The 27534-nt window shown below is 41.1% G+C and overlaps 1 protein-coding gene across 6 annotated transcripts in view; it reads left to right on the top strand.

Moving 5' to 3' along the window:
• Positions 1-5700: 5700 nt before the first annotated feature.
• Positions 5701-27534, top strand: part of NCOA5 (nuclear receptor coactivator 5) — a 30779-nt gene continuing 8945 nt past the window's right edge. For 2 of the 6 annotated variants that reach the window (XM_029220519.1, XM_029220521.1), the window contains exons 1-3: positions 5713-5847; positions 17597-17663; positions 26153-26479. In XM_029220519.1, coding sequence (XP_029076352.1) covers positions 17626-17663; positions 26153-26479 — 365 coding nt within the window. In that variant the 5' untranslated portion in view covers positions 5713-5847; positions 17597-17625. Of the gene's footprint in view, positions 5848-17596; positions 17664-23078; positions 26480-27534 lie in introns of those variants that run through there. The other 4 variants (XM_029220525.1, XM_029220520.1, XM_029220518.1 and 1 more) reach the window with 3 other exon arrangements.

A 27534-nucleotide genomic window follows, 5' to 3' on the forward strand; every position in this document is an offset into this window, starting at 1 on the left:
GAAAACAATGAATAGCCTTTAATTTAATCCTCCTATAGAAAAGAATGTTCTATTTTATAATAAAGAAAAGATACAAAAATGCCACCTACCTGTGACATCATACATCAAAACCAATCTTAACTGAATTAAAGATTTAGTTATTTAAAAGAGGAAAGTAAATCATGGTAAAATTAGCAAAGGAAAATATATATTTATAAACTTTCTGGAGGGAGGAAAGTAAAAAATGGGTCAGTTGGGGGGCTTCCCTGGTGGCGCAGTGGTTGAGAATCTGCCTGCTAATGCAGGGGACACGGGTTCAAGCCCTGGTCTGGGAAGATCCCACATGCCGCGGAGCAACTGGGCCCGTGAGCCACAACCACTGAGCCTGCGCGTCTGGAGCCTGTGCTCCACAGCAAGAGAGGCCGCGACAGTGAGGGGCCTGCGCACCGCGATGAAGAGTGGCCCCCGCTTGCCACAACTAGAGAAAGCCCTCGCACAGAAATGAAGACCCAACACAGCCTAAATAAATAAATAAATTTATTAAAAAAAAAAAAAAAAAAGGGGTCAGTTGGGCTTCCCTGGTGGCGCAGTGGTTGAGAGTCTGCCTGCCGATGCAGGGGACACAGGTTCGTGCCCCAGTCCGGGAAGATCCCACATGCCGCGGAGCGGCTGGGCCCGTGAGCCATGGCCACTGAGCCTGCGCGTCCGGAGCCTGTGCTCCATGATGGGAGAGGCCACAGCAGTGAGAGGCCCGTGTACCGCAAAAAGAAAAAAAAAAAAAAAAAGGTCAGCAAGGCTGTGTTCCTTCTGGAAGCTCTAGGAGGAAATCTGTCTTCTCGCTCTCTCCTGCTTCTAGAGGCCTCCTGCATTCCTTGGCTTATGGCCCCATTCTCCATCTTCAAAGCCAGCAGTGCAGTAACATCTTCTGATCTCTCTCTCCCCCTCCCTCTATCTCTATCTCTGTCTCTCACCCCTGCTCTGCTTTTGCCATCATATCTCCTTCTCTGACTCTGACCTTCCTACCTCCCTCTGATAAGGGCCCTTGTGATTACACTGGGCCCACCTGGATAATTGAGGACTATCTCCCCACCCGAAGATCCTTAGTCTAATGACATCTGCAAAGTCCCTGTGCCATATAAGGTGACATATCCACAGGTTCCAGACATTAGGCTGTGGACATCTTTTGGAGGACATTATTCTGACTACCACAGTTGCATAGAGCTATCCTGACATAAATGGGTGTGTTGTGGAGGCCGGACTCCCTGAAGGCTGGGAGGGACCTTAGGGTGACTGCACTGCATTTCTGAGCCACCTCTTTCAACGTACAACACACTTGCCAAGTGGGGGCAAAGTCATTCTGATCCGCTTTGTTGGCAGAATCTTGCTTTGAGGAGTATTAGGTCTGTTGGGCTCACCAGGAACTCATTATCATCACAATAAAGTCCCCTCCACCGCCACCCCAATGTCCTGGGGAAAAGGACGCACTGACCAGCTTCCAGCGACATTTGTTCCATCTGTGAACAGAGTAGGCCATGAAAAGCCAAGGGCCTCTGTTTTCTAGGGATGGTCTAACAACTGTTAGCAAAAGCAAATCTATAGAAAGGTGCAAACCATAATGTCATAAAATAAACCTAGATGAGATCTATGAGCTGACGAGGCCACATGGTGAGCCAGGCATGATATGTGCTACTTCATTTAATTTAACTTACTTCATACTGACCTTACGAGGTACGTCCTATTCTTATCCCCAACTTACAGATGAAGAAAATGAGACGGGATGCAAACTATTATATACAGAATGGATAAACAACAAGGTCCTACTGTGTAGCACAGGGAACTATATTCAATAGTCTGTGATAAACCATAATGGAAAAGGATACGAAAAAGAATGCATATATATATACGTGTGTGTGTATATATATATACATATATATATACAACTGAACCACTTTGCTGTGCAGTAGAAATTAACACAACATTGTAAATCAACTATACTTCAATAAAATACATTAAAAAATAAATAAATAAGATAATGAGACATGGGAGGTTAAACAACAAGCTCAAGTTTGCCCAGCTACAAAGTGATGAAGCAGAGTAGTGGACGTGGGACTGTCTGATTCCACAGTCCACATTTGGGGAATCTGGGTGAAGGACATTCAGGAATTCTTCATCCTACTTTAGCAACTCTATTGTAAATCTGAAATTATTTGAAAAATTTCAAAATATTTCTAAGAATCATGAAGTCTAGAGCCAGAGGGTTCCGTGATGTAGTAAATGAGAATTGCACTTAACCTGCAGCCTGTCTGAACTCTGCACATCCTCCACATCAATAGAAAAAGGCTGAGAAGTGGTCTCATGAGACAACTAGCAGAACAGGGTGGCAAGAGACTCCTCAGTTGTGGAGTGCAGTGCAACCCGGGGGGTCAAGAGCCCAAGTCACTCACCTCCAGTCTCTGTGGCCTTGGGCAAGTCATATCAGCTCTCGGTGCCTCAACTGACTCACCTGTAAGATTGACATACTAAGAGTATTTACCTAGGAGAATACCTACATGACATCACAAGAGGGAAGGAATCCTCAGACAAGACACTGAACACTACAAACAGTAAAGGGAAAGATTGAAACATATGACTACATTAAAATTTTAAACTTTTGAATGATGAGCTACCATTAACAAAGTAAATCGACAAACCACAGAAAGAAGACCTAACTAACGCAAGATCAGTATCCAGAATATGTAAACAACTCCTATGGATCAATAAGAAAAACATAAATAAACCCGTTAGAAAAATGGTCCGGAAATATCAACAGGCAGAAACCTGGATAGCCTGTAAGAAAAGATGCTCAATATCACTAAATTCAAGAAAGTTAAAACTAAAACAACAAAGATATCATTTCACACCTATTGTCATAAGCAAAAATAAATGAACAAAGTCTGAAAATATCAAAAGTTGGCAAAGATATCTAGAAATGGTACTTATACATTGCTGGCAGAAGTATGTATTAACAATTCTTTGGAGAGCAATCTGGCTATAAACCTCCTAAAGCTCAAGATGTGATATACTACAAAGTCATCAGTTCCACTCTTAAGTGTGTATTCTAGAAAAGTATGACATGTATACACAAGGAGGTATGTACCAATGTGTTCAATGTAGCACTCCTTGTAATAGAAGTCTAAGTGTTCCTTAGTACAGATACATAAACTGTGACTGATTCATACAATAAAATACTATGCAACAAAAAAAAATGCATAATTTAGAGCAGTAGTTCTCAAACGTTAGGGTGCATCAGAATCACCAGAAGGGCTTGGCAAAGGGCAAATTGCTGGATCCTATCCCTAGAGTTTCTGATTCAATGGATCTTGGGTGGAGCCAATTTTTTGCATTTCTAACAAGTTCTCAATGTTACTACTGCTGCTTGCTGGTCTAGGGACCACACTTTAAGAACCACTAAACTAGCTATATGTTTCAACACAGTTAAATCTTGAAAACCTAGTCCAGTTTCCAGCAAGTTGTGAAAAGATACATAATATATCTCTAAACACAGTAAACAATAGCATACAGATTATGGATATATATTTTTTTCTTTATAATAAAGATACAAAATATACCTGAAAATGTATAGAGAGTGATTATCTCTAGAAGAGAGGGGAAGGAAATGGAAGGAGAATCTTAGTAGTGAGTAGAAAGGTATGTGTTATATTATTTTATGTAGTTTAACGCATGTTTGAAATGTTAAGGAATTTTTAAAGTTTAAATTATATAGTATCAGAACAGAATAGAGAACCCAGAAATAAAAATAAAATTTTAAAAATATATAGTATCTATCACATAGAGTTGTTGTGAAGAGTAAATGAGATAATGTGAAACTTCTGGGTGGGTAAAAATAGCAGGATGCAGTGGAGTCACAGAATCTCTGTCCTTGTGTACCTAACCAAAAAGTAATAATAAAAAATTAAGTTAAAGGATACCCCCCAAAATTAAGAGAATTCAACCAAACAGTGAAAAGGGTACAATTTGGACTTTCCTGGCGGCGCACTGGTTAAGAATCCGCCTGCCAATGCAGGGGAGATGGGTTCGAGCCCTGCTCCGGGTAGACGCCACATGCCGTGGAGCAACTAAGCCTGTGTGCCATGACTACTGAAGCCCGTGCTCCTCAACAAGAGAATCCACCGCAATGAGAAGCATGTGCACCGCAAAGAAGAGTAGCTCCTGCTCGCCGCAACTAGAGAAAGCCCGCGAGCAGCAACAAAGACCCAGTGCAGCCAAAAATAAATAAATAAAATTTGTTTTTAAAGAAAAGGGTACAACTTTATGGCATAAACATCAAAAAGGGGTAATCAAGGAAAGAAACAGAAGATTCTAAACTGAGTCAGCGTGGTTTTCAACCTGACCCAGAAAAGGATATCAGGAAAGCAGGTGAATCCACAAAATCCTGAGCCTTCTCACCTAGAGTGAGTGAACAACCTGGGATAAAGGGGAAACTCCTGGGAGGAGAAGTCCCTATCTGCCTTCAGAACCTCTCAGTGGAGTCGGAAAAAAACACACAGCTTCCATTTTCCCAGGTGCCATGATGAATTATGGAAAGGATCTGAAGGCCAAACATATCTGCTCATAGGCATCAGACACACCCTGTACTATTCACAAGGAGAAAGACTAGACAAAAGAGTGGATCCCTATTTCTTTCCTTCAGTTATTTTTGTTTGTACACAAGTGTGATTATTCGCCTAATTCTATCTCTCCACTGCACAGCATCTCCAAGATAGCAGGGATGGGCCTGCCTTTGCTTATGATAGTGCCTAGCAAGTAGGTGTATAATAAATCATAGGGCCACCTAGTAGGTGTATAATAAACATTCAGTGAATAAATCAGTGAAGGAGGGAGCATATGAGTTGGTGTCAAAGAAATCTGATTTCCCATAGTGTTCAAATTTCACAGCCACCGTTTTTATTTTGCATGAACTATTCACAAGGAGAAAAACTAGACCCCATGGGGTCTGGGGCATTTCCTAACTAATAAAAAGGCCTACCTGATTCACATAGCCATCGGTGTGATTAATAGAGTGTATTTACAATTGTGTGAGCAAATTCTATTCCCTGTGACAAATATATTCTACAGATTAAATGAACAATACAACATTTTACATGCTTCACGGTCAACAACTACATTCTGGGAAATTTCTTTTTGACACTGAATGAATATTCCAGAAAGAAAGAAATAATTCAAAAAGAACCTGTGACTATATCACCAGAATCCTTTTGCCTCTTGTTAGTGAAACTAATAGGACACACAGCCTCTTTAAATGTAAATTTAAATAAAACATTTTCTCTACCTCTCTGCTCTCTTTGTTCCTTGTGATCCGCAGATTACGGGAATATATATACTAGTCTCCAATACACACATCTATAGGTGTTGAGTTTTATGCAAGACGAAATCAAGGTATTCTAGGATTTAAATGATCTATTTCCACAGTTAGAGAGGAAAGAAAGTACTCTGAACATCAGAAGAAAGGCGAAGCCCTTTAGGGGGAGGGGACCAGGACTGGGACCCATCCTCAGCCGGGGACGCCGTTACTAGGCAACCCCTCGCGTTCTCAACCACCGCCCGAGCCACTTCCACGCCCTCATTGCTAAGGAGATCGACGCTCCAACTCAGCCCTGCCGCAAACCTGCGCGCTCTTGCGACATTGCCGCGCCTGCCGCTGCGTGCGCGCCCTCTGCCCCCACTCTCCGCCCCGGCCGCCATTGCCTCGTGCCCGCGCTGGTCGGTTGGTGGCGCCTTTGTCCTACGGCGGGCAGGTGGGCTGAGGCGGAGGCGGCAGCGGCGGGCCTAAGGCGGAGAAGCGGCCGGGAGCCCGCCGCGCTGGTAGCGGTGAGTGCCGGGAAGCGGTGGCCGTCCGCCGAGGCGTGGGGCTGACGGGCAGGCGGTTGAGGGGGGCCGGGGCCGGATGGGGAGGCTGAAGCGGGAGGGCCCGCTCGACGCGCGGCCGCGGCCTCGGCTCCTCTCCGGGTGCGCGCTGGGCTGCGCATGCCCGGTGCGGGGCGCGGCCTTCTTTGGCTCCCGTCGGGCACAGGCCCGGCCAGTCGGAGCGGCTGGAGGTGGGCTCCGGGCGGGCGGCGCCGCATTGCCGCCTCCAGTCTGTGCGCGACCCGCCGATAACAGCCCTCCGGGCTCCTCTGTAGGCTAGGGCTGCACACCCCGCGCCCCCTTCTCGAAACGTGAAGTCGCTCGCCTGCGGGTCCTCAGCGAGTCGGTGGCGCAGTCGGGATTCGAACCTGGGACGAGGTGGCCGGCCTCACCGGGCGTTCCGCTGGGCGCGCGGCGCCGGGCGGCGAACCGAATGCTCTGTCCCCCATCGCCGCCGCCCGCCTCGCGGCCCCTTGATAGCATCCTCGAGGCGTCTCGTTGTTCTGTGACACCCTCCCCCCACACACCCGTTTTATAACGCGGACCCGGGTCCAGAAAACGGGGAAAGCAACCGGCCCCGCGGTTACCCTGGCAACTAGCGACCGAGCCAGCGTCCCAACCGGCTGTCTCTCTTTCTCTGGACCCCGGGCACTTTCCGCACCCGGACGACCCGCCGGGGGCTTTTTTTAGAACGGCGTTTCCCCTGTTTCAGTCTCTCGCGTTGCACTTTTATGTGCGTGTACCCATTGTACTGCTGTTTATTTACCAAATGTTACTTTTTTCTTCTTTAAACTGACTCTTTTCTCCTTATTAAATATATTTGTTTAAGGTGGAAACGTAAATCACGAAGCGTATGATGGAAAGCCAGTTATTTTTCTAATGCTCATAAAGAAATAAATACTTATGTATTAAAATAAACAGTGCGTCCTGATTCCTCCTGAAATTATTCTGCGTTCCACGCTCTGGGAAACGCTGCGCTAGGAGTATGGGGTTAATTGTGCTCCTTCTGCGTTTAGCTCTGTGCACAAAATTGTTCCCTGAGGCATAGCAGATTCCATGAAATGCCCCAGGGTCTTCGGGGATAATAATGTTGTAAGCTTCCTCGTTGTAAACTGTTCTCGTTATTGACTTAACGCGGGATAGTCCCAGAGAACTTCAGGGACTGCGCTCAAGGGCATCCGGTGTGCCTCCTCAGTTTTCTTGTAGCATCGTGGTGTGGTAGCTACCGGACAGTTCAGAAAAGATGTTTCTGCCAGCGCCGATGGATTTGGCTTTTGACAACTCTAGGTTTAATGTTTTGTGTATGAGTCAGTCTGGGTGTGAAAACTAACTTTGGTGTTGACGTTTCCAAAACAGTAAAGCCCAAGCTTTGCGCTGTGAATATTGGAGATCACTTGGCTATATTTCGACATCAGTTTCTTCCTTCATTCTGATTTCTTTGCCTTTCTTTTAGCTCATCTGTCACTCTCCAGATATTCTTTGAAACCTCTGACAGTCTTTTAACCTAAAACATAGAAACAGTGATTTTCCTTGTAGGCTGTGCTGGAGAAGGCCCAGTGGAAGGAATTTTTCTAGGCGCAGGTTGTTCAATGGCACACGCCTCTGAACACCACACTTTGAAGGAGGCATTGGTGAATTAACTTATTCATTAGTTAACCGTCTGTTCCTATTTGCAGTATGTCCATAAGCTCTCTTTTTGTGTGTGAGAGAGTAGATTGACTCTAACTCACTGAGAGAAAAGTCAGCATAGGCCATTCAAGGGTTTTTTTCCCTCAAAGGCTGTGTGAAAAATCCATATTCCTTGGGATTACTTTGTATGAGCACAGTGTAGAATTTACGGAAGGCTAAGGTAATTTTCTTCACATTTCTAAGCAGCAGTCCTGTGTGGAGAAGAAATGAGAATGTTACTTTACTCCAGTCAGTTTCAGAACTTCAGCAAATGGAGCCTCATCTACCAGTGCTCCAAGCCTAAGAATAAACATTTTTTGGAAAGGCTTTAGAAGTCTGATGAGAAGGAGCACCTGATGGTTTGAAACTTCATTTTAAATAACCATTGCAAGCATTCATTCTCTATGGCCTGCAGATGGCAGTGCCTTTGTACAGCTTATTATTTTTGTGCAAATTGGTGGAGTTCAGTTGTGCTTTTAAGAATGGAAAACCTTTGGAGGAAGTGTATTTAATATTTTATTCTGTTCTGTTTACATTGTTTCTTTGTGTTGGTTTTTTGTTGTTGTTGTTGTTGTTTGCGGTACGCGGGCCCCTCACTGCTGCGGCCCCTCCCGTTGCGGAGCACAGGCTCCGGACGCGCAGGTTCAGCGGCCATGGCTCACGGGCCCAGCCGCTCCGTGGCATGTGGGATCTTCCCGGGCCGGGGCACGAACCCGTGTCCCCTGCATTGGCAGGCAAACTCTCAACCACTGCGCCACCAGGGAAGCCCTGTTTCTTTGTTTTTGACTCTCCGCACTAGGAATGAAACATCTATTCCTACACTCACTATTACTCTTGGTGGTAATGATAACATACAACTAGCAGTGCTTATGGTTCACAAAGCAGGTTTACAAATACCAACTCATTTTCTCCTGCCAATCCTCTTGTGAGATAGGTAGACCTGTCTTATTGTTATATCTTTTTTGCATATGAGGAAACAGTGGCTCAGAGAGGTTATATTTCTTGCCCAAATAACATATTAGTAGAACATATTCAAGAAATTATTGAAGGTAAAAGATTTTGTGGTCAAGCAAAATTGGGAATTGTTGAGGTAAAGCATTGTTCTTACTCCAAAACTTCTCAGAGGCTTTAATATACTAAACATGTGCAATGTAGATGTCCAAGAGAGGAAGGTATTGTGATGCCTTTCTCTTGCTCTCCTCCCAGGAACATCCTATGGTAGTAGTGTTCCCCCAAACTGACCACTCTTTCTTCTTTTCTCGGTTTGCTCTCTGTACCTTGCCGTTAACTAATGATTACCATATGTCTTTAAGACAAATACTTTTAAAGCTCTATCAGCCTTTTTGTGCCAAAAGATTTGTCCTGTGAACAGCGTACACATTGTCCAGACTATTCAGTTACTTGAAGTAAACTATCAAGAAGTTAAAAGAGCAGTGACCAACAGAAAATTACCCTCTGTGTAATTCTCATTAATGAGAGGCATTAAGGAAAGGATCAGGGTAAGGCCACTGGCTGAAGCAGCAGCACATTAGGGAAATATGGACTGTACTGACAGCTAAATATATAATACCAGCATGCCTGCTGCTTTTTAAATGGTGGTTTTATTACCACCAGATACGAGTATTTATAGGGATGGTCATTTTCATTCTTTATCCTGTCACTAAAAAATAAAAGATAATAGGTCAACTGGACCAATTACTTTTATGTTAAGAAAATAATTCCCCTCAAAGAATCAGAACTTTTCCAGACCATAAGACTCGTTTCCCTTTATTTCATGTTCAAAACAACATTATTGTTGACCTATGCAAAGACCAACAACTTTAGGCAAAGAGCAGGGGAACTTAAGTTGCATTCGTGAACAGTTATAAAGCAGAGTGTCTTATAACTTTAGTTCTAAAAAATATCTTGAGTGGTCCCCTGGTTTGGATCTGGAGTGATTGAATTACTGAAGGTTAGGTTGATTCTGCAATTAGTGGGCAGGCTTTGAAGAACTTTGAATTGTAAGTACTTTGGCTTGAAGTTGCATACTTAATCATGCAGTTGGAGCTTGAGATAGTAATAACAAGTATTTAGGGTCAGAGATGATACAAGAAATTAATTTTTAATCTCTATTCAGAAATTACTTCTGATATCCAAAAGAAAAAATAGGAAAAACATGACTTTCACTCAATTTTACAACTTAGAGTTATAAATATATAATTGAACTTTTTTGCAGCCTTTGGTAAACTTACAGTAGGACAGCATCAGAGTCACTAGAACAGCTTTTTGGAAATACAGATTCTTGGATGCAGCTCCCCACCCCAACTCCTAACTGACCTATCTTTGGAAGAGAAAGCTAGAGAATCTGCCTTTCAGAAGCCACCCGTGCAGTTTTTATGTACGTTAAGCTTTTGAGAACCCCTGATTTAGGACTTTAGAAAATGAGCTTTCACTGAAAATGGAAGGTTGAAGCAGGTTCTAGTACTAATCTATTTGTATAAGATTACTAATGGGAATTGACAGCTCTGGTTTATGGTTGAGTTTCCGTTAATGCGTTTGTTTTAAGAGAGACATTAATTTTAACTATAAAATGTTTTTTGGCTTCATAGTTTGAACTAGAGGTAAGAAGAATAGTTATAATGTCTGGAGTTTTCAATATTTTAATCCCTTCCATTCACATCAGTCAGATGCTTTCACCTTATGGAGAAGAAAGCAGACCTACCAAGATTGCATGGTCTGCTTAATAACTTTAGATTTGCTTCACTTTGCTTGTAATAGTGTGAATGTGAAATTATATGTATGTGTCCATTTTTCTCTTTGTTGCATTTAGGTATGAAAGCAAAATGCCTCAGAAGTTCTAGCCCCTGCCAGCAAAACTATACTGACAGCTCTAGTTTGCAGAATTTAGAGAGAACTTTAATGGGTAGTTTGACCTTTTTTAGCCAGAGAAGTGGATAACATGCTGTTAAAAAGTGGCAAGCTTGGTGGTTAATATTTTTCCTGCCAGTTTATAACTACAGGATTGGAAAAAGAAGCTTAAATTTTCAGGATACTTTTTAAATGATCAGATGAAATTGAAGGGAAGTGATGGACTGTACACTCCTTGTGGGGGGAGGGGGCACTGACCTTATAATTGGATATTATTATTACCTTTAGCACTATGGAAACTTGGGTTGATCCCATTTCCTTTGGAGGTTGCTATGTGATTATACTTTCTATACTGTTTTCAGGGATTGTATTTTTACAGATTTTAGCCATTGTGACATGTTCTTTGTAACATGTTTATGAGCTATTTCCCCTTGAACACAGGAGTTTAGAAGGGTTTTTAAATGGAGAACCTAATTATATGTTATGCATAAACTACAGGGATAAATAGATAATAGAGTAGTACTGTAGTTCCCAAATACCTGCCAAGAATCACCTGAGAAACTTGTTAAAATGCAGATTCCTAGGCTTCATCCTCAGATTCTAAAAGTTTGAGAAGGGTCTGGGAATCTGATTTTTAAACATCTTCTCAGATGGTGCTGATGTATCTTCATTAAAGAAATGTGATGTGGAGAGTCAAAAGAATATATATATAAACGAAGGGAGAGGGTGAGGAGTTGTTTAATGGGTATAAGAGTTAGTTTTGCAAGGTGAAAAAATTCTGGAGACCTGTTGCACAGCTGTGTGAATATGCGTAACACTACTGAACCATACACTAAAAATGGTTAAGGTGATAAGTGTATATGATGTGTTTTTTATCACAATTAGATTTTTTTTTACGATATTAGAAAAAAATGAGGAAGAGCGGTTTGTTGTTTGTTTCTTCGTAATCAGTGGATTGTTGCTATTAAATACTGATTCCTCTGGCCATCAGTTCATTTTATATCCCTTTATTGAAGGTAAAATCATAACGTTTTAAATATTTTTCTACCACATGGTCCCTTCAGTGTCAAACCGATGATCCTTCAAGGACATTATTATAATGGGCAGTAGTTTGAATGTCTGAGGTTTAAATACATTCTTTTTTTGAATATACATACAGTAAACCTTCCTTAATTTGGCTTCACTGAAACTCTGTTTATGGTAGTTCAGCGCATAGACTCCTAACAGGCCCTCTTGCCACCAATTTCTTCCTTTGCCATGGCAAAGTTTTTTGTTATCTAGTTTACTCTGGCTTGCATCTGTAATTTCTCTCTTTTCCTGCTCCTATCCTCCCATCCCCTACATTAAACTCCTATGGTATTTCTAACTTATGTCCTTCACACCACTCCTTTCCCTTTGCATGTGCTGTAGTGACTTCTCTCTTTCTGGTAAACTTCTGCTCATTCTTCAGGACTCATTTTAAATGTTACTTTTAGGCCTTCCCACCTCCTCCACCTCTCCCTTGCCCCCTATTCCTCCCAGTCTTCTCTCTGCCCTGCCACACACATACACATAGTTAGGCCTTCATTATCTCTGCCACAATCCCACTTTAAATTATATTGTGATTATATACATGTGCCTCTCTCCTTTATTAAGCAGTGAACTCCTTTAAGGCAGAGACTTTAGCCTTGTTGTTTCCGTATATCTTAAGACCTAGTATAGAGTGTGACACGTGGTATGTATAGAAGCATTTGATGTACTGTACTTTTTAAGTTCATTAATTTAGTTCTCTAAGGATCTCTACTTGTACAGTTTACTGAAATTTTACCTGTTTTAAATACACCTGTATTTTGAATTTTTTGTAGGTACAACTTTTTTAGTAGTTTAGATTAGCTCAACCTTTGTCAATCCAAATTAGTGAGCTTTTTCTCTTAGCTGATAATCTTGAATCAATATAACTAATACAGGTAGAATATCCACTTTATCAGGTTCAGAGAAATTAAGTGACTTGACTAAATCCGCCCGCATCCCCCCAAAGTAGGACTAGAACTCAGATTTGCTGATCCGAGCCAAGTGTTCTTTTCTTAAAAGAAGTCAAAAGGGCCGAAAATTAAATGTTGACAGAGAATTTTTGTCTGAGAGGTTGAAGTGAATAGAATGTCAGTAGCAAAAGCCAGAAACATTGTGGTTTGAGGTGATAGAAATCGAAGTTGTAATTGAATAAGCAGGTCCTATCCTATTGAGTGTCTGGGGCACTTACACATTGCAGTGACCAGCATAGACTGTGCCTTTTCCAGATACCATCAGCATTTGATCAGGGAGTCCTCGCCAGTATTTAGAATGGAAATCAGGTCTTTCTACTCCCTGTTGGAGTCAGCATAACATGTTTAAGCACTTTAGTGTCAGACACACCTGGTTTTGAGTTCTAGCTCTGCCTTTTGATCATCTTGTGACCTCAGCTAAGTCACTTAATTTCTCTAAACTTCAAATTTCCTCATTCACAAAATAGAGATCATAATAGTACTTAACTCCAAGAGTTGTAGAAAGGATTGCATGAGATAATGCACATAATGTTCTTATGCAGGCTCTTTCCCCCATTCCTGTTCCCTGGAATAATATTCTAATACCATTAAGGGCATAATAATTATTTTAATTAGAAATTGAAGGAGATAATCAAATATGAGGGAACGTGTAGTTTTCAAAGTGAGCTTAAAGGATTGATTTAGAAACAGCAAGCAGGGCATTCTCTTATCCCTGACTCTTTACAGTATAACTCATTATGATATCCCTGATGTTACAATATATCATCAAAGTCATCTTCATAAGTATAGTTTCAATGAGAAGTCCTGTCCTTTCCCTTCCCAGTTTTAGGAGTTACTGTGTGATATCCACTTCTCATCAGTATGGTTTTCCAAGTACATCACCTTTGTCATCATGTATCTCCAATTTAATAATTCCTGATTGTTGGTTGGTTTTCAACTAGACCTTTTGGCAAGCTTTATTTCATTTGTAATCACTTATTGAAATTGTAGTGAATTCCCTGGCGGTCCAGTGGTTAGGACTCTGCTTCCACTGCAGGGGGCCTGGGTTCAATCCCTAGTCAGGGAACTAAGATCCTGCAAGCCCTGTGGCGCAGCCAAAAAAAAAAAAAAGAGAGAGAGAAAAGAAATTGTATAGGCTTCTGGGTTATTTCAACCAGTCGTGGTACTGTCAAATGTTGTGGTTCAAAATGCACTTGTTTAAAGTAGTTCTCACTGTTTTCCATTGTGATAGTCTTTGAAGTATAAAAATTGGTGTTAAGGTGAAAAGAATTATTTTACAGTGATACAGTTAAAAAATAGAGCATGGGGCTTCCCTGTTGGCACAGTGGTTAAGAATCCGCCTGCCAGTGCATGGGACATGGGTTTGAGCCCTGGGCCGGGAAGATCCCACATGCAGCGGAGCAACTAAGCCCGTGCGCCACAACTAGTGAGCCTGTTGTGCTCTAGAGCCCGCATGTCACAACTGCTGAGCCCACGTGCCACAACTAACCAAAGCCCGTGCACCTAGAGCCCGTGCTCCGCAACAAGAGAAGCCACTGCAATGAGATGCCCGCGCGCCGCAACAACGCAGCCAAAAGTAAATAAATTAAAAAAAAAAAATAGAGCCAAAGCAGTTTCTGATACTATGAATGAAACATGCATTTTTATTTATAACATATCTAAGAACCATTGTGTGAACCCTGTCTGGCATATTAGTCTAAAATAAAGTTGTAGATTAGGCATTGTGTCTTCCTTTGGGAGTTCTTTACCCCATTCTTTTGTGATTTAAAATAGCTCTGCCACTTCCTGTATAACATTATGTTTTCCAGATTTTTTTCCCATTTTTTCCTTTTATGTAAATCCCTTCAATTGATGCTGTTTTTCTTGTCTAAAAATTCTTACCTGAGTAGTACTTTTAACTGTTTTCACCCGTTGGAAATTATAGATATTCAGGTGAAAGTTAAGCACCTTGTGGTGATGGTGATTTTGAATGGCATTCACATTGCTAATAAATTGACAAAGTATAGAACTACCAGCCAAACTGAGGTGGAAGAGACACTAAGAGACTGAGTTGGCCCGGATAAAGTAAAGCAGGAGGGAAAAGAAGCACCATTTCTTCCCTTTTCTATGCAGAGGAGGCATTCCACCTCTCCTTGGAGGCTCTTAAGTTACCACTGCCCTCTTGTTAATTATATTCTCTCCAATTTTGTTTCCCACCTAATGTCCAGAAAGATTCCCAAATTGTCTTTCCGTCTGTTTTCCCTTCTCCTTTACATTAATATTTCTGTTTCCTTGGTGTAGATTATGTATCTCAGTAAGGATTAAGAAATAAAATAATCTAATTCAACTAATTAATACAAAAGCCTCCTTTACCAGTCCCAGTATTTTCATTTTCAGAGAGAAACTTGTTCAAATGAACCTCCAATTGATGAGTTTTCAAATTGTTTGACAGAAAATTGGGATGGGGCAAGGTTTTTTTTTCTGATTCTTTAAATCTTTGCTGTACCATGATAAGCCCCCTGAAGTTATTTCCACTTTTGGTAGCTTCTGTACTCTACCTGTATTTCTGAACTCCTAGGTTTTCCAAAAGTTCTGTGTGCATATATGTTAGGATTTTTTCTGTATGGGAATTGGTGGTGATAATAGTTTTTCATAACTCTCACTGAAAACCCCTCCACCTCTACCCTAACCTGAGCAGGGAGTCCTCTTAGATGGCAATGAGACTATCAAAATTTTCCAGGTCTCATTTTCTCCATATCTTACTCAAGATGGAGGTTTAAGGAACTCTTAAATAGGAATGAATAAACAAACACTTGACATACCACACTAAAAGTTTGCTAACTCCTAAAATTAAGAAAATAGTCTAAGAATTCTCTTTTTTGCAAAAGAAACGTAAGCCACACCATCCAAATATAATTCCTTTGTACTACTCCATGAAAATAGATACTAGGAGGCAAATTACAATCAGAATCGTTTAAAGATATAATCTTGAATTTTTAAATCTTTCAAATGATTGCAAAAAAATTTCACCAACTTCAAAGGAAAATATTTACCTCCTTCATTCTAACCGGAACCAGTTTTGCTCCAAAGGTGTATGGTACACGACTACTTTGGTCTCCCCAGTCCTGTATATAATGGCCCTCACAGAATTGGATATAATTATACAATGTAGTAGTCCTTTTCATATAATGAGGGCAAAATTATATAGTATTTATAGACACCGATTAGAGTAGTACCATATGTTCCATACTGTCACCTAAACATTTGCCAGGTCAAGTCAATGTTTAGATGAGTTTTCTTCATTCACAAGGCCATTTAATAATACATGGAATCCTGCTGGGAAATATGGTACCTATTTATTTATTTTTAAATAGCTATTTATTTGGTTGCTCCGGGTCTTAGTTGTGGCAAGTGGGCTCCTTAGTTGCGGCAGGCAGGCTCCTTAGTTGCGGCTTGTGAACTTTTAGTTGTGGCATGCATGTGGGATCTAGTTCCCTGACTAGAGATTGAACCCAGGCCTCTTGCTTCGGGAGTGTGGAGTCTTATCCACTGCGCCACTAGGGAAGTCCCTATGGTACCTGTTTAAAAGAATCTGCACACCACCAACACCACTCCCCATGTATTCCAGTGATACTTTGAAAACTACTTAAATAAAGACATTACATTTGTCTCTGAATCATAGTCACCGTATATTAGAAAGCAGTACAAAGTAAGTGAGCAGACTAGGTCAGTAGGCCCTTCTAAACCTGAAATGATACTCTTCACAATTATATATAAAAGGAACTAGATACTCCCTGTAAGACCTGTCATTATACAACATGTAATTCAGGCCTCAGTGAACTTTAAGGGTTGTAACTTGTGACATGCAGTACCAAACCCATGGTCAGGTATTACTGGCCAAGTCCTTCAGAGAACATATTTTGTTACCTTCAGTTTGGTCAAAAGCCATTCTACTAAAGATAATGGACTTTGACTTAAAATGGAATTGAAGATCATTCTCATTTGAACAGGAACTCAAAAGTTGACAACATAGCAGGGTAAAGGCTATACAAGACCTCTTAAGTTTCGTTATTACTGTGGTCTTTCACATGATAAGATTCTGGTTAGAATTTTTCAAACACATAATTACTATTTTAAAGCACTCTATGTGAGTGCTTAATACCATTTAATGTCACTAGATACACTGTTAACTGCTTAATATGGAACAAGGAATAAAATTACACTGCAGCAGAAAGCAGTTTTATTTCTCCATTTACTAAAGTATGAAATCTTTAATGTACTTATTTATCTTTAAGGCATATAAAAATTGTCAGGTGTTATCTTTGGGCATGGATTGGTACTTTAGATACTTCATCAGTTTTTACTTACATAATGGTGTTTTTACTATTCAGTTTTTGCAGAGCAGGTTTGTTTTGTTTTTAGCAGGGAGGCTTTAACTGCACAAATTGGCTTTCTGTAAGTTTGTATGTTTCCACTGTTCTTTATCTGGTTGTGTATGCTAGGCTTCTGTAACGAAAACTTACGATCAGTGTTTTATTACCTAACCTTACTATACCAAATGCCAGTTTTTATTCTTAGGTACTTGCCTATGAGGGTTATAGATGTTAACATGTCATATACTTTGTTTAAAAAGTAATAAATTTCTTTCCTACATCTCATCCTGGAAGATTGTATCCAGTGGAATGCAACACAAGGCAAACTAAAAGGAGGCCCTGCTTCATGGAATATTTGAAGTTTTAAGACAGTGGATTCCAGCCATTACTTCTTTATAGCATAAAATGGAACTATTTGCCTTTGCTCTTTCTTTTTTTTTTTTTTAATTCTCTTTCTTCCTTTCTCCTCCCTCAAAAAAGAATCTTACAGCTGGTTCTCCAAGAGTTTAGAAGACAACCTTTTCCCCTTTCAGAGGGGGCAGTTGTTAGGGTTAGGCTTGGCATAGTGTTAAAGCATTGACATAATCAGTTTTACACAAATTATGTGTTAGCTAGAAAACTAAGGGACATTCCCTACGAAGCCATGACAATGTACTGCCGTAACTTAATAAAAATTGCCCAAGTGACTGTGCGTCTGCTGAATGGATTTTCTTACACCATCTGGTTGTCATTGTAGTTTTTTTGTTGTTGCTTTCATTTGAAATGTGCTGATGATCTTGTTTTTATTCCGTAGCATTGAACAGATGGGTTGATTATTCTTTTCAGATATTAATAAGGCAGCGGAAAGAAGAAATATGAATACGGCTCCATCAAGACCCAGCCCCACACGAAGGTAAAGTACCCTGAAGCAGTGAGTTACCTTGGGAGAGTTGGGCTCTGGGGAGTTAAGCCCAACTTCGTACATCAAGGGTCTTTTCTTCCCCCCAACAAATCAGAAACGTTCAAGCAAACAATAAGAACATGAACCTTGTGTGAAGGGCCTTGCTGCTTTTTTAAAACTTACATCAGGAGATGCAGAGGAAGCTTTGTGTTTTCCGTGACAAACCCAGCAAGTTCAGCTTGCAACATAAGTTGCAGGCGATTGGAAGAGGATAAACCTCTGTCTGTCCCCAGCTCACGTGTCAATGGGAGCCTCCACAGCAGGAGGAGTGCCCGAGGGTCGTTGGTGTGTGCTGCGCTGCCCTGCAGCAGGCAGCAGAGATTCGACTCTTCATTCCAAATGGCTGCTGGTCCAGATGTTAACCCAGGTTTACAGAAAGTGCTGCTTGAGAGATTGCTACTGTGCCTGTGCTGCAGATCCCCTGTGTGCTCGCATGCTTGGGTTACCTATCGAGGGGAAATAAAAAGGGCAAAAACACCCCACCTCTCAGAAGTCTCCCTTTTTCTTAGCTTTCCTGGAAATAAAAGGCATTTCCCCAGATGTTCTTCCACTATTTACAAAAGAGGTAGTCCTGATGTGTATCCTCAAGATGTGCATTAAATTGGTCCCTTCTCTTAAAGAAGAGCCTTATTAACGTTACCATTTATACCAAAGATGAGAATATTGTATTCAAACTGTCTGACTCCGTAAACAGCACACAAGTGGATGTAGTGTGTGCGGTTTTGTGTGGAATGTGGACATATATATCTCATATCTGGTGTCTCTTCATGGCCCAAGTGGATATTCAGTATGGGTTTTGACTTTTTCCCTAAGTAAAACACCAGTTTTCTGCCTAAACTATATACCACAGTAAACTACATTTCATATGATAAACTGAACACTGCTGAGTACCATGAATCCTAGTCTGTACTGGTAGCTCCACAGGTCACCTAGGGATATACCCAACTAGCTGGGCATTTACACATAACATACAGTTGTCCTGCTTTGGAACAAAAACACCTATAGTTTGTTACCTACTTATAGGAAGGAATGGCTGCTGTGTGTTTGGTGTATATGCCCCCACTTGGATGTGAGGATATTTTCTAAGCTACCAGGATTAAATTACGCGTGTCTGTTCTGCAGAGCTCAAGCAGACCCTAGAGGCAAAGTAATGCTGCTGATTTCAGTTAGATTCTTTGAGCACTCTGCCTGCACAGAGGAGTTGAGTCTGACACCACAACTATAGCTACACCACAGCTGTTAGGTGGATACCCTGGTCATCCATTGGTTTCACTGCAGAAATGAGCATATACATTGGTATTCTGTTTGTTCTCTCTAACACCATAACGAACACCTGCAGCTTGCAGGTAAATACTGTATTGATTCATTTTGTGTGTATGTGTGAGTATGCTAAAGAACATAAACGAATCCTGTAGAACTTCAGCAAATCCATATAATGTCTGCTTCCGTTGTGCTGCATCTAACCATGCTGCAGATGTTGGGCAGTCCCTTCTGTGTTGCTCCTTGCCCCAGTAAACATGGAATACAGGTGGCTAAGAGTTTGCACCTGTTGGTCAGAAGTATGGGGCTCCACTGGAAGTTGTGGTTGCTAAATGACTTGAAAGGAGATACGGTGTATATCTAATTTCTAAGGGGCTCTAATGTGTGTGTTTCTGAAGTAGGTAGCTTACCAGGAGTGTGGAATTGGTCACTAAAACACTCCATTGGTAAAACCCTCCTCCTTTCTGTTGTCCCCATGATGCTTATGATATCTAGATAATGTTGGTGTGTTTCCGCAGGCAAAAACGGGGCAGTGCACATCACAGAATACAGAGTAGTTCCCATTTGTGCTATGGGTTGAGAAGAATATTTTATGTCATTCCATTAACAGTATACCTAACCAGATGCTTTTAACATTTCCAGGTGATTGTAGGCATTCAACCTGCATTGGCAATGTAGGGGAAATAACCAACTCACCTGGTTGGAATCCAATATAGCCATTGCCAGGGCAATTTATATTTTAAATTGCATTAAATTTAAAAGATTAATTTCATCCCAACCTAAAATGCCACTCCATAATTTCATCTGTGATAGAAGAAATATTTTATGCTGTTTTTCTTCTTTTAATACCCCCCCCAAGGAAAAACATACAACATTGGAGGGGGCCTTTTAAAATGTTCTCCTTAACCAGATTTACAAATATAAATACACGTTACTTTTATATACCTTTTAATATATCATCTTCCTCAGAAATAAATTCTAAAATGAGGTTGTTTGGGATGTGGATAGGGCTGTGGCTTCCCACTTTATTTACAATCAATAGAAGGGACAGCTAGGCTAATTCAAATTCCATTAAGAATCAGTCTTCCTTGGTGATAGTCCCTAACTGGATTCCTCATCGTGTTGTTTGCCATGATTAAGTTTCATATAGTCATGCTTAGTAAGGTTCGGGGAAGAGGGGTGTTCACATTTAGTAAAATCTTTTCTGGGCCCCATCTAAAAATCTAAGCAGAGTTTTTTTACATTTAATAAAAATAAAAATTTTCAAACCTTAAAGCCAGATAAATTGAACATTGTATTCAGAATAGAACACTAACATTTTGATCATTGCCCTGATCACGAATTATCTCAAGATATACCAATAGGGTAGAAATAAAATACAGTAAGTAGGCAAAGTGTGTGGTTAGTCTGGAAGGGGCTAATCATTTCTCTGAGGGTGAACACTGGATAGCACTGTCTTTTTGGGTGCATGCTTCCAATCAGAACCTTGAGATAATTCCAAGCGAACCAGTATGTTGACAACAATCCAACTGCCTTCATTTGGCAACCCTAATCATTTTATGTGCCCCCAGGCATAGAGAAATGCATTATTCACAGGAAAAAACCCCACTACCTATAGCACACATTTCCCTTAAGTTGTAACTCTGTGTCTTCAGTGTTGCTACTTTTAATAAGAGAATTGTTTTTAAGCATGTTGGCAGGACCTTTGTAACATCTTGTTTTGCTGGACTTTAACCTTGAGTGTCAAAACACCTCAGTATCTTTGGGAGTTTTCACAGGATTATCACCTCTTCAAATGTCTCTGTAAGCCACGGTTCTGCTGGCTTTGCTCTCCCGTTCAGTAATATGCCTCCCTAATGACTCCAGCTGTCAGAATGTGGTTCTGACAATATTGGCCCAGCCAAGCACAGAATTCTGCATCAGGGATCCCTGCTCTGGATCAGATTTCAGCCTGAATTCTCATCGTTTAATCCTTGGACCACTTCATTGGACTCCATTGTATGCATTGAGTACATTGCATAGTTACCATGCAGCTTGTCTAGCATTGGTGCTAGGCATCAGTCCTTACCTTCCTCAGAGACTGGACCATGATTCTAGTCGTACCTCAGTTCTCAGTTTTCATCTTCAGCTCAACACTTCGTCAATCCAGGTCTGGAATATATCCTTATGCAGACGTGGCCTCCAAGTGAGACTCTGCATTTCCTAAACCTTCCTGCATGACCTGAAAAAAAGCAAATAGAATTAACTTGTCTACATCAAGAACTCTGCAGAGAATTTCCCTATGTATTCGTGAAGGATGTTAGGCCTGGTGCCTCTTTGGTGAAAATCATCAAGGATTGGTTCATCAAAAATAACCTAGTCATCATCAACTATATTTCAGTTCTTTAAAGAAGAAAAGAAATAACCTAACTGTAGACAAGTTTCTTATGTAGCCCGAGGTGATTTCTGTGTATCCACAGTGTTAATTCCTTTGATAACTGCTTGCTCCTTGGGTATGAGACAGCCCTAGCTCTAGGTGGGCTTCACAATTAAAGATTGCAGGCTGTGATTACCTCTGCACTAACACTTAAAGAAGAGCCGTCAGTTCTCAGCAAGTGCCGCCTCTCTCTACCAACAGAAGAGTCGTATTTGTGTTTGAGAAAATCATCAGTGTGCTTCCTAGGGAGAAGCATGGGCACTTATAAAATTTGGATTTGTATGTGTGATATCTCATTGCACCCCATTATCCTACCTGCACCTAATGGCAAAATTCTGTACAAGTCTGTTGTCTCTGTTTCTAACAGCATGGAGCGCATGGTGGGGGATCAACATCACACAGCAGCCGGCCATTTAGAGAATGGTATTTGTGGACAGTATCTGTGACAGAACAGAAGTACGAAGAGCTGATGAAGGATTTTTTTTTCAGGAGCAAAAAAAAAAAAAAAAGGCTGGCCTCCCAAGGAAAATATTAATGTGAACAGAAAGAAAAAAAGGAGATGCTGACAAAGAATAGGACAGAGGCCTTCCTCCCTAACCTTCTGTACAGCCAAGGCCGAAGGACACCATCCTGGGCTTGAGGTCTCAGTCTCTAGACAAAGAGAAGCTCAAAGTCCATCAGTTGTCCAAGATAATCATCTTATCAGTAAGCTGTCAAATGCCTAGTGCTCTGCACCCCCCTGTCACCCCAGGAAGAGGAGCACTTCTGCCGGAAGCACCTCACTTGCCACGGTTTTTCCCTTCACCCATCCCTCCTTACCTCTCAGATGTTTCCAAATGGTGTGACTTTATTTCTCTCAAGGCAAAGAGTATTTGGCCTTTTCCCCCCTCCTGCTGAATAGCTGAGGAATTTGCAACAGAATTTTAGTGGGTTTTATCATTTGCCTTCAGTTTGTGGACTCTGGTTCTGAAATTTCTTTAACAACTATTCAGTTTCTTTTTAGCCTCTAGTGACCTAGTACCTGAGGGTACAATGCATTGGTCTCCAGTTAAACACCTCTGGTACTGTGGGATGATATAGTGAACTGTATTCTCCAGAAACTTACTTCTAACCCATTTGTTATCTGAGGTCAAGCATCTCATTGAGCAGGCTTCACTTGCGGCACTCTGGATCCTGCACACTGTACCACCTTTTTGTTACCCGGTTCTTGCTTTGAGAAACATGTTGGGGCCAGAAGCAGGAGCCCTTTTGTTCTGGGGAGTTCTTTGTTTGGGTTCTAAAGTGACCTTAAAGGGTTTTTTGTTTTTGCCTCCAGAAGAGCAGCAGTCTGCCATACTGCTCGTCTTTTGGAGAAAGGAAAAAAGCGTTGCCTTTTCATTTTAGAGAATTACTATCCTCTCTGTCCCTGTTTCTACCACTCCTTTGGTTCTTCCCCATGTGAATATTGTCTCTTCTACATTTTTACCCAGAAGGTAATTGAGGGGAAATTTGTAGTTTTGTTGCACACAGACTTTAGATTCATTGAGGGGAGGAGAGTGCTTGCCTTCCCAAACTGGAAGCACGAACCCAGATTTGGGGAATCTAGGGTGTTATGGTCAACCTCCAGGGAAAACTCTTGACAGGTGAGTAAGGTATTTCAGTGGATTCAAAAGAACGAGCACCAAATATGGCATTTATAATTATCCTGAGTCTGTGAGAAACATGCTCTGACATGGTGTTCTTATCCCTGTCCCCACCCCTGTTTTCACCAGCCCACGGCTTTGTGTGTGGTCTGTGGTCTGTCAGGTTCATGATCCCTTTCAGCCTTGATTGCCAGGGAACACTTGAAATCTGATTCCACCTCTAATAACTGTTTCTAACTGCTCCCCAAGGCAGGTTTATCTGCTGATCATTAATCCAGAAATACTTTACAGTTGTCCCTTTCCATTAGATCCTGGGTATTTGCCCATATTATATACACTAGATCAGATGTTACACGTGTTAGGCGGATTTATGTGACATAATAAAAGTTGAAGTAAAAATCTTGGTTAGTCTGCACTTTTATTTTAATAGGAAAAATGTTTAGCTGTCCTCATTTAAATTCTCTAGTCTCCCATATGTTTGCTCCCACAAATCAGGAGTACTTGTGAGCCTTAAAACATATGACAAGGACTTTTCATAGAAGCAGAATTGGCATTTAAATTGTTTTTGCTGTGACCATGTGGATGAAGTGAAATTGAGGTTTTCTTCCAAGCTGAGGGCATCATGATGAATGCCCATATGTGTAGTCATGGTAGATGACAAAACTACAAAGAAAACATGATGCCTGCTCTTGAGAGGCTTACATTTTTAGTTGAACAATTCAATTCATTAAACATTTACTGAACTCTTTTCTGTGTCCTATGGATACAAAGCATTTGGAAGAACTTACTGTTTGGTAGGGAAGCCATGTAAACAAATAACTACAGAACAGTGTGATAAGTGCAGCAGTAGAAATATGTGTGCAGAGCAAGACTCATTTAACATATTCATGGAGCGTCTGCTACATGCCAGACAATATAAACCTATGCGGTGGCTTTATCGTGGAGAGTGAAACTGACAGTCCTTGTCCTCATGGACTTACAGTCTAGTAGGGCAAACAGACATTAAACAAATTGATACGTGACGTCAAATTGTGATAAATGAGTGAAAACAAAGTGCTATGAGAGAAAGTGGCCAGGATTTAGGGACAGAAGATAAACTTTTAAACTAACAGAATCAGGGCTAGTTATAGCTGAAAGGTCAGTATGGTAAGAAAGTGGTGAACTAGGGAGAAGGTGAGACTAGGTTGAAGAAGACAGGAGCCAAGGCCAGGGAGAATCTTACTAGCCTCAGTAGAGATTTTAGACTGAATTCGAAATACTGTGGGAAACCAGTGAAGGGTTTTATATGTGTAAAAGATCACTTTAGAGTAATCTGGAGAAAGATTGGGAAACAGGCAAGAGAAGAGGTGAGAAGACTACTTTAGAAGGCTCTTGCTGTGGTTTTGGGGAGAGGTGGTTTGGGGTTGGCCTTCAGTGGTACTTTATAGAGGTAAAGAAATGGGCAGAATGGACATCAATTTCAGAGAAAGAGTTAACAGAATTTGGAAATGTGATTGGAAGAGTGGATGCGACTTTAAGGAAAGGATGACATCCAGTTTCCTGGCTTGAGCAACTGAGTAGGTAGATGAGATGGAAAAGAATGGAGGAGGAGGAGCATATTTGTTGGAAAAGATCAAGAGTTCAGGGTAGGTTCTACGGAGGAGGTAATCCTTAAAGTGGGTCACACGAGAAGACGTAAAAAGGTAAACAGATCAAGATGAGTAATAGAAATAGTAAGTGCTCAGAGTTTAGCAGGAGGGGTCAGCGGTTGCTAGAGATTAGAGATTCCGTGGAAGACATGGGACATGAACTTGCCTTTGAGGATTGGGTGACACCTGAGTTAGTGCAAGAAGAACATTCCATGTTGAAAAGCCATATGAACAGAAATACTGAGATGCGTAGTGTGAGTTAAGTCATAAGAACAGCTTAAGTAAAACTAAGGAGGTTGAATCAGGAAATGGGGGAGAAATAATAAATGCAGAGGGGCCAGATCTGTTAGGGAAGGGTGCCCTGAAGCGTGATAGCCAAGCTGCAGTTGGTGACAGGTGGAAAGTCAGATGATTAATCTGGTATTTGCTGAATGAGTTGAAATCTGGAAGATTGGGTTTTGATCTTGTTTTTTGGAAACTCTTGGTGGTGCCAGCATAAAAATAAGAGTTTGGATTGAACTTAGAAATCCAATGAGAATGAACAAGAAAAACAAGCAGGATTCAAGTGACTTAATGGGGATAGAGAAGAAAAATCAGTTAACTTTCAAGAACTTAAACCATGGTAAATGGGAAGATGATTTTAGGCAGAAATGAAAAAGTCAGTCTGGGTCTGATTGGGTTGAATAAGAAGTTGGGGATGAGTTCCCAGTTGGGTGGGATGTCTCATGAAGAATATTGAAGCAGATCAGGCCAAACATACCTGTGACTTCAAATACTGTTTTTTTTTAAACAAAAAAACACCTTGGCAAAAAAGGAATCAGGTTCTACATAAACCTCAGACTGAGAGAGACCACTTCTCAATAAGTATGTTAAGAAGGTAGAGAAACTGAGTGTTCCTGTACCTGACTGTATGTCTCATATTGTACTTCTTTCTTTTTTCCCCTTAATTTGATTAATCCTGCTAGATGTTTTAAGTGACGTTTTCTGTACTTTAAGGACAATGCCTTTGATCACCGTTACTTTGTATGAGATGGTGCCATTTGCTCATTTTTTCTTCATGAGTCTTGCCCCTTATTATGACACACGCACGCACGAACGCATGCAACGTTCCGCCCCTTTTAAAGTCTCTTTCGAACAAGTCTGATGGGAGGAAATAGGTTCTGGGGGAAGACACTTTCACTTTGAAAACCTGTTGAGATAGAGATGATAGTTTGACATGTATACAGAATACTGAATTAGTCCCTGAAGCCTGATGAACACTATGATCCCAGTCAGAACTTTTGACTCTGGATCATACATTCTTCCCTCAATATCCTAATCTTTTGAGATTCTAGAACCTACTAGTCTTTATTTGCTGACCAGATGGTAACTATCCTTAAAATTTTAATCATGTTCTCACTGACTGCCGTATTTTAGAGAAGAATGCTTGGAGGGTGGGGGCTTCCTCCAATAAAGAGCTGAAAGGTTGGCTCCTTCAATTTCTTTGTCTTAGCATTTTCTTGCTACCTCCCACAGGGATCCATATGGCTTTGGAGACAGCCGAGATACAAGACGCGATCGATCCCCCATTCGAGGAAGTCCAAGAAGAGAGCCCAGGGATGGCAGAAATGGCCGGGATGCTCGAGATAGCAGAGACATGCGAGACCCCCGAGATTTGCGGGACCACAGAGAGAGCAGAGACATTCGGGATCACAGAGACAGCAGAAGTATGCGTGATGCTCGGGACATGAGGGATCCTAGAGACTTTCGTGACCTAAGAGACTCTAGGGATTTTCGAGATCACCGGGACCCCATGTACGACAGATACAGAGATATGAGAGACTCCCGAGATCCCATGTACAGGTACCTGTATAGCTGTTCTGCTTGGCTTTTTTGTAATAGTCTTTTTTATGTGTGTTCTGCTGAGCTAATGGAAAGCTCTGTGTAGCAGTGACTTTATCAGCCCTATATTTCCAGTGTCTGTCAAATGGTAGATGTGCTGCTTAATAAGTATGTGGTGAATGTGTGAATGATGATGAACTGTGCTTAGTGAATGAATCTCCCTGTGGCCTCTGAAAGGCGACATCATGCAAATGGAAAAAAAGATGGAGTACAAATTGTTTTGGCCGTGCAAAACCGCAGGGAAGATGCACAAATGGCCAATAAATACGTGAAAAGATGCTCGACATACTTAGTTATCAGAGAAATGCAAATTAAAGCCACGATGAGATACCACTTCATACCTACTAGGATGGCTATAATAATTTATTTTAAAAAGAAGTGTTGGCGAGGTGTGGAGAAACTGGAATCCTCATACATTGCTGGTGGGAATGTAAAGTAGTATGGCCACTGTGAAAAAGTTTGACGGTTCCTCAAAAAGTTAAATATAGTAGAATTAATGATCCATCAGTTCAACTCCTGAATATATATCCAAAAGAATTGAAAAGAGGAACTCACACAGATGAATGTGAATTACATAGCAACACTATTCACAGTAGCCAGAAGGTAGACACAATTCAGATGTCCATCAATAGATGGATAAAAAAATGTGATATATCCATAAAACAATATTATTTAGCCATAAAAAGAAAGGTAATTCTGACACCTGCTACAACCTTGATGGTCCTTGAAAACATGCTATGTGAAATAAGCCAGACAGACACAAAAGACAAATACATGTTTTCACTTATATGAAGTATTTAGAAAAGGCAAATTCATAGAGACAAAGTAACAGCAAAGGGGGTTGAGTCTCTGTTCGGGGTGATGAAAAATTATTTATGTGGATTTTTTTGGTTTTTAACCACAGTTTTTCAAAAGCACAGGGAAGGAGGCTTGGGGTGGGGGCATGGAATGGTTCCTCAAAACTAATATCAATAATTACTACCAGGGCTTCCCTGGTGGTGCAGTGGTTAAGAATC

The sequence above is a fragment of the Monodon monoceros genome, unplaced genomic scaffold (genome assembly GCF_005190385.1).
Source record: "Monodon monoceros isolate NGI ecotype Baffin Bay Population unplaced genomic scaffold, NGI_Narwhal_1 Super_Scaffold_13, whole genome shotgun sequence".
Lineage (NCBI taxonomy): Eukaryota > Metazoa > Chordata > Mammalia > Artiodactyla > Monodontidae > Monodon > Monodon monoceros.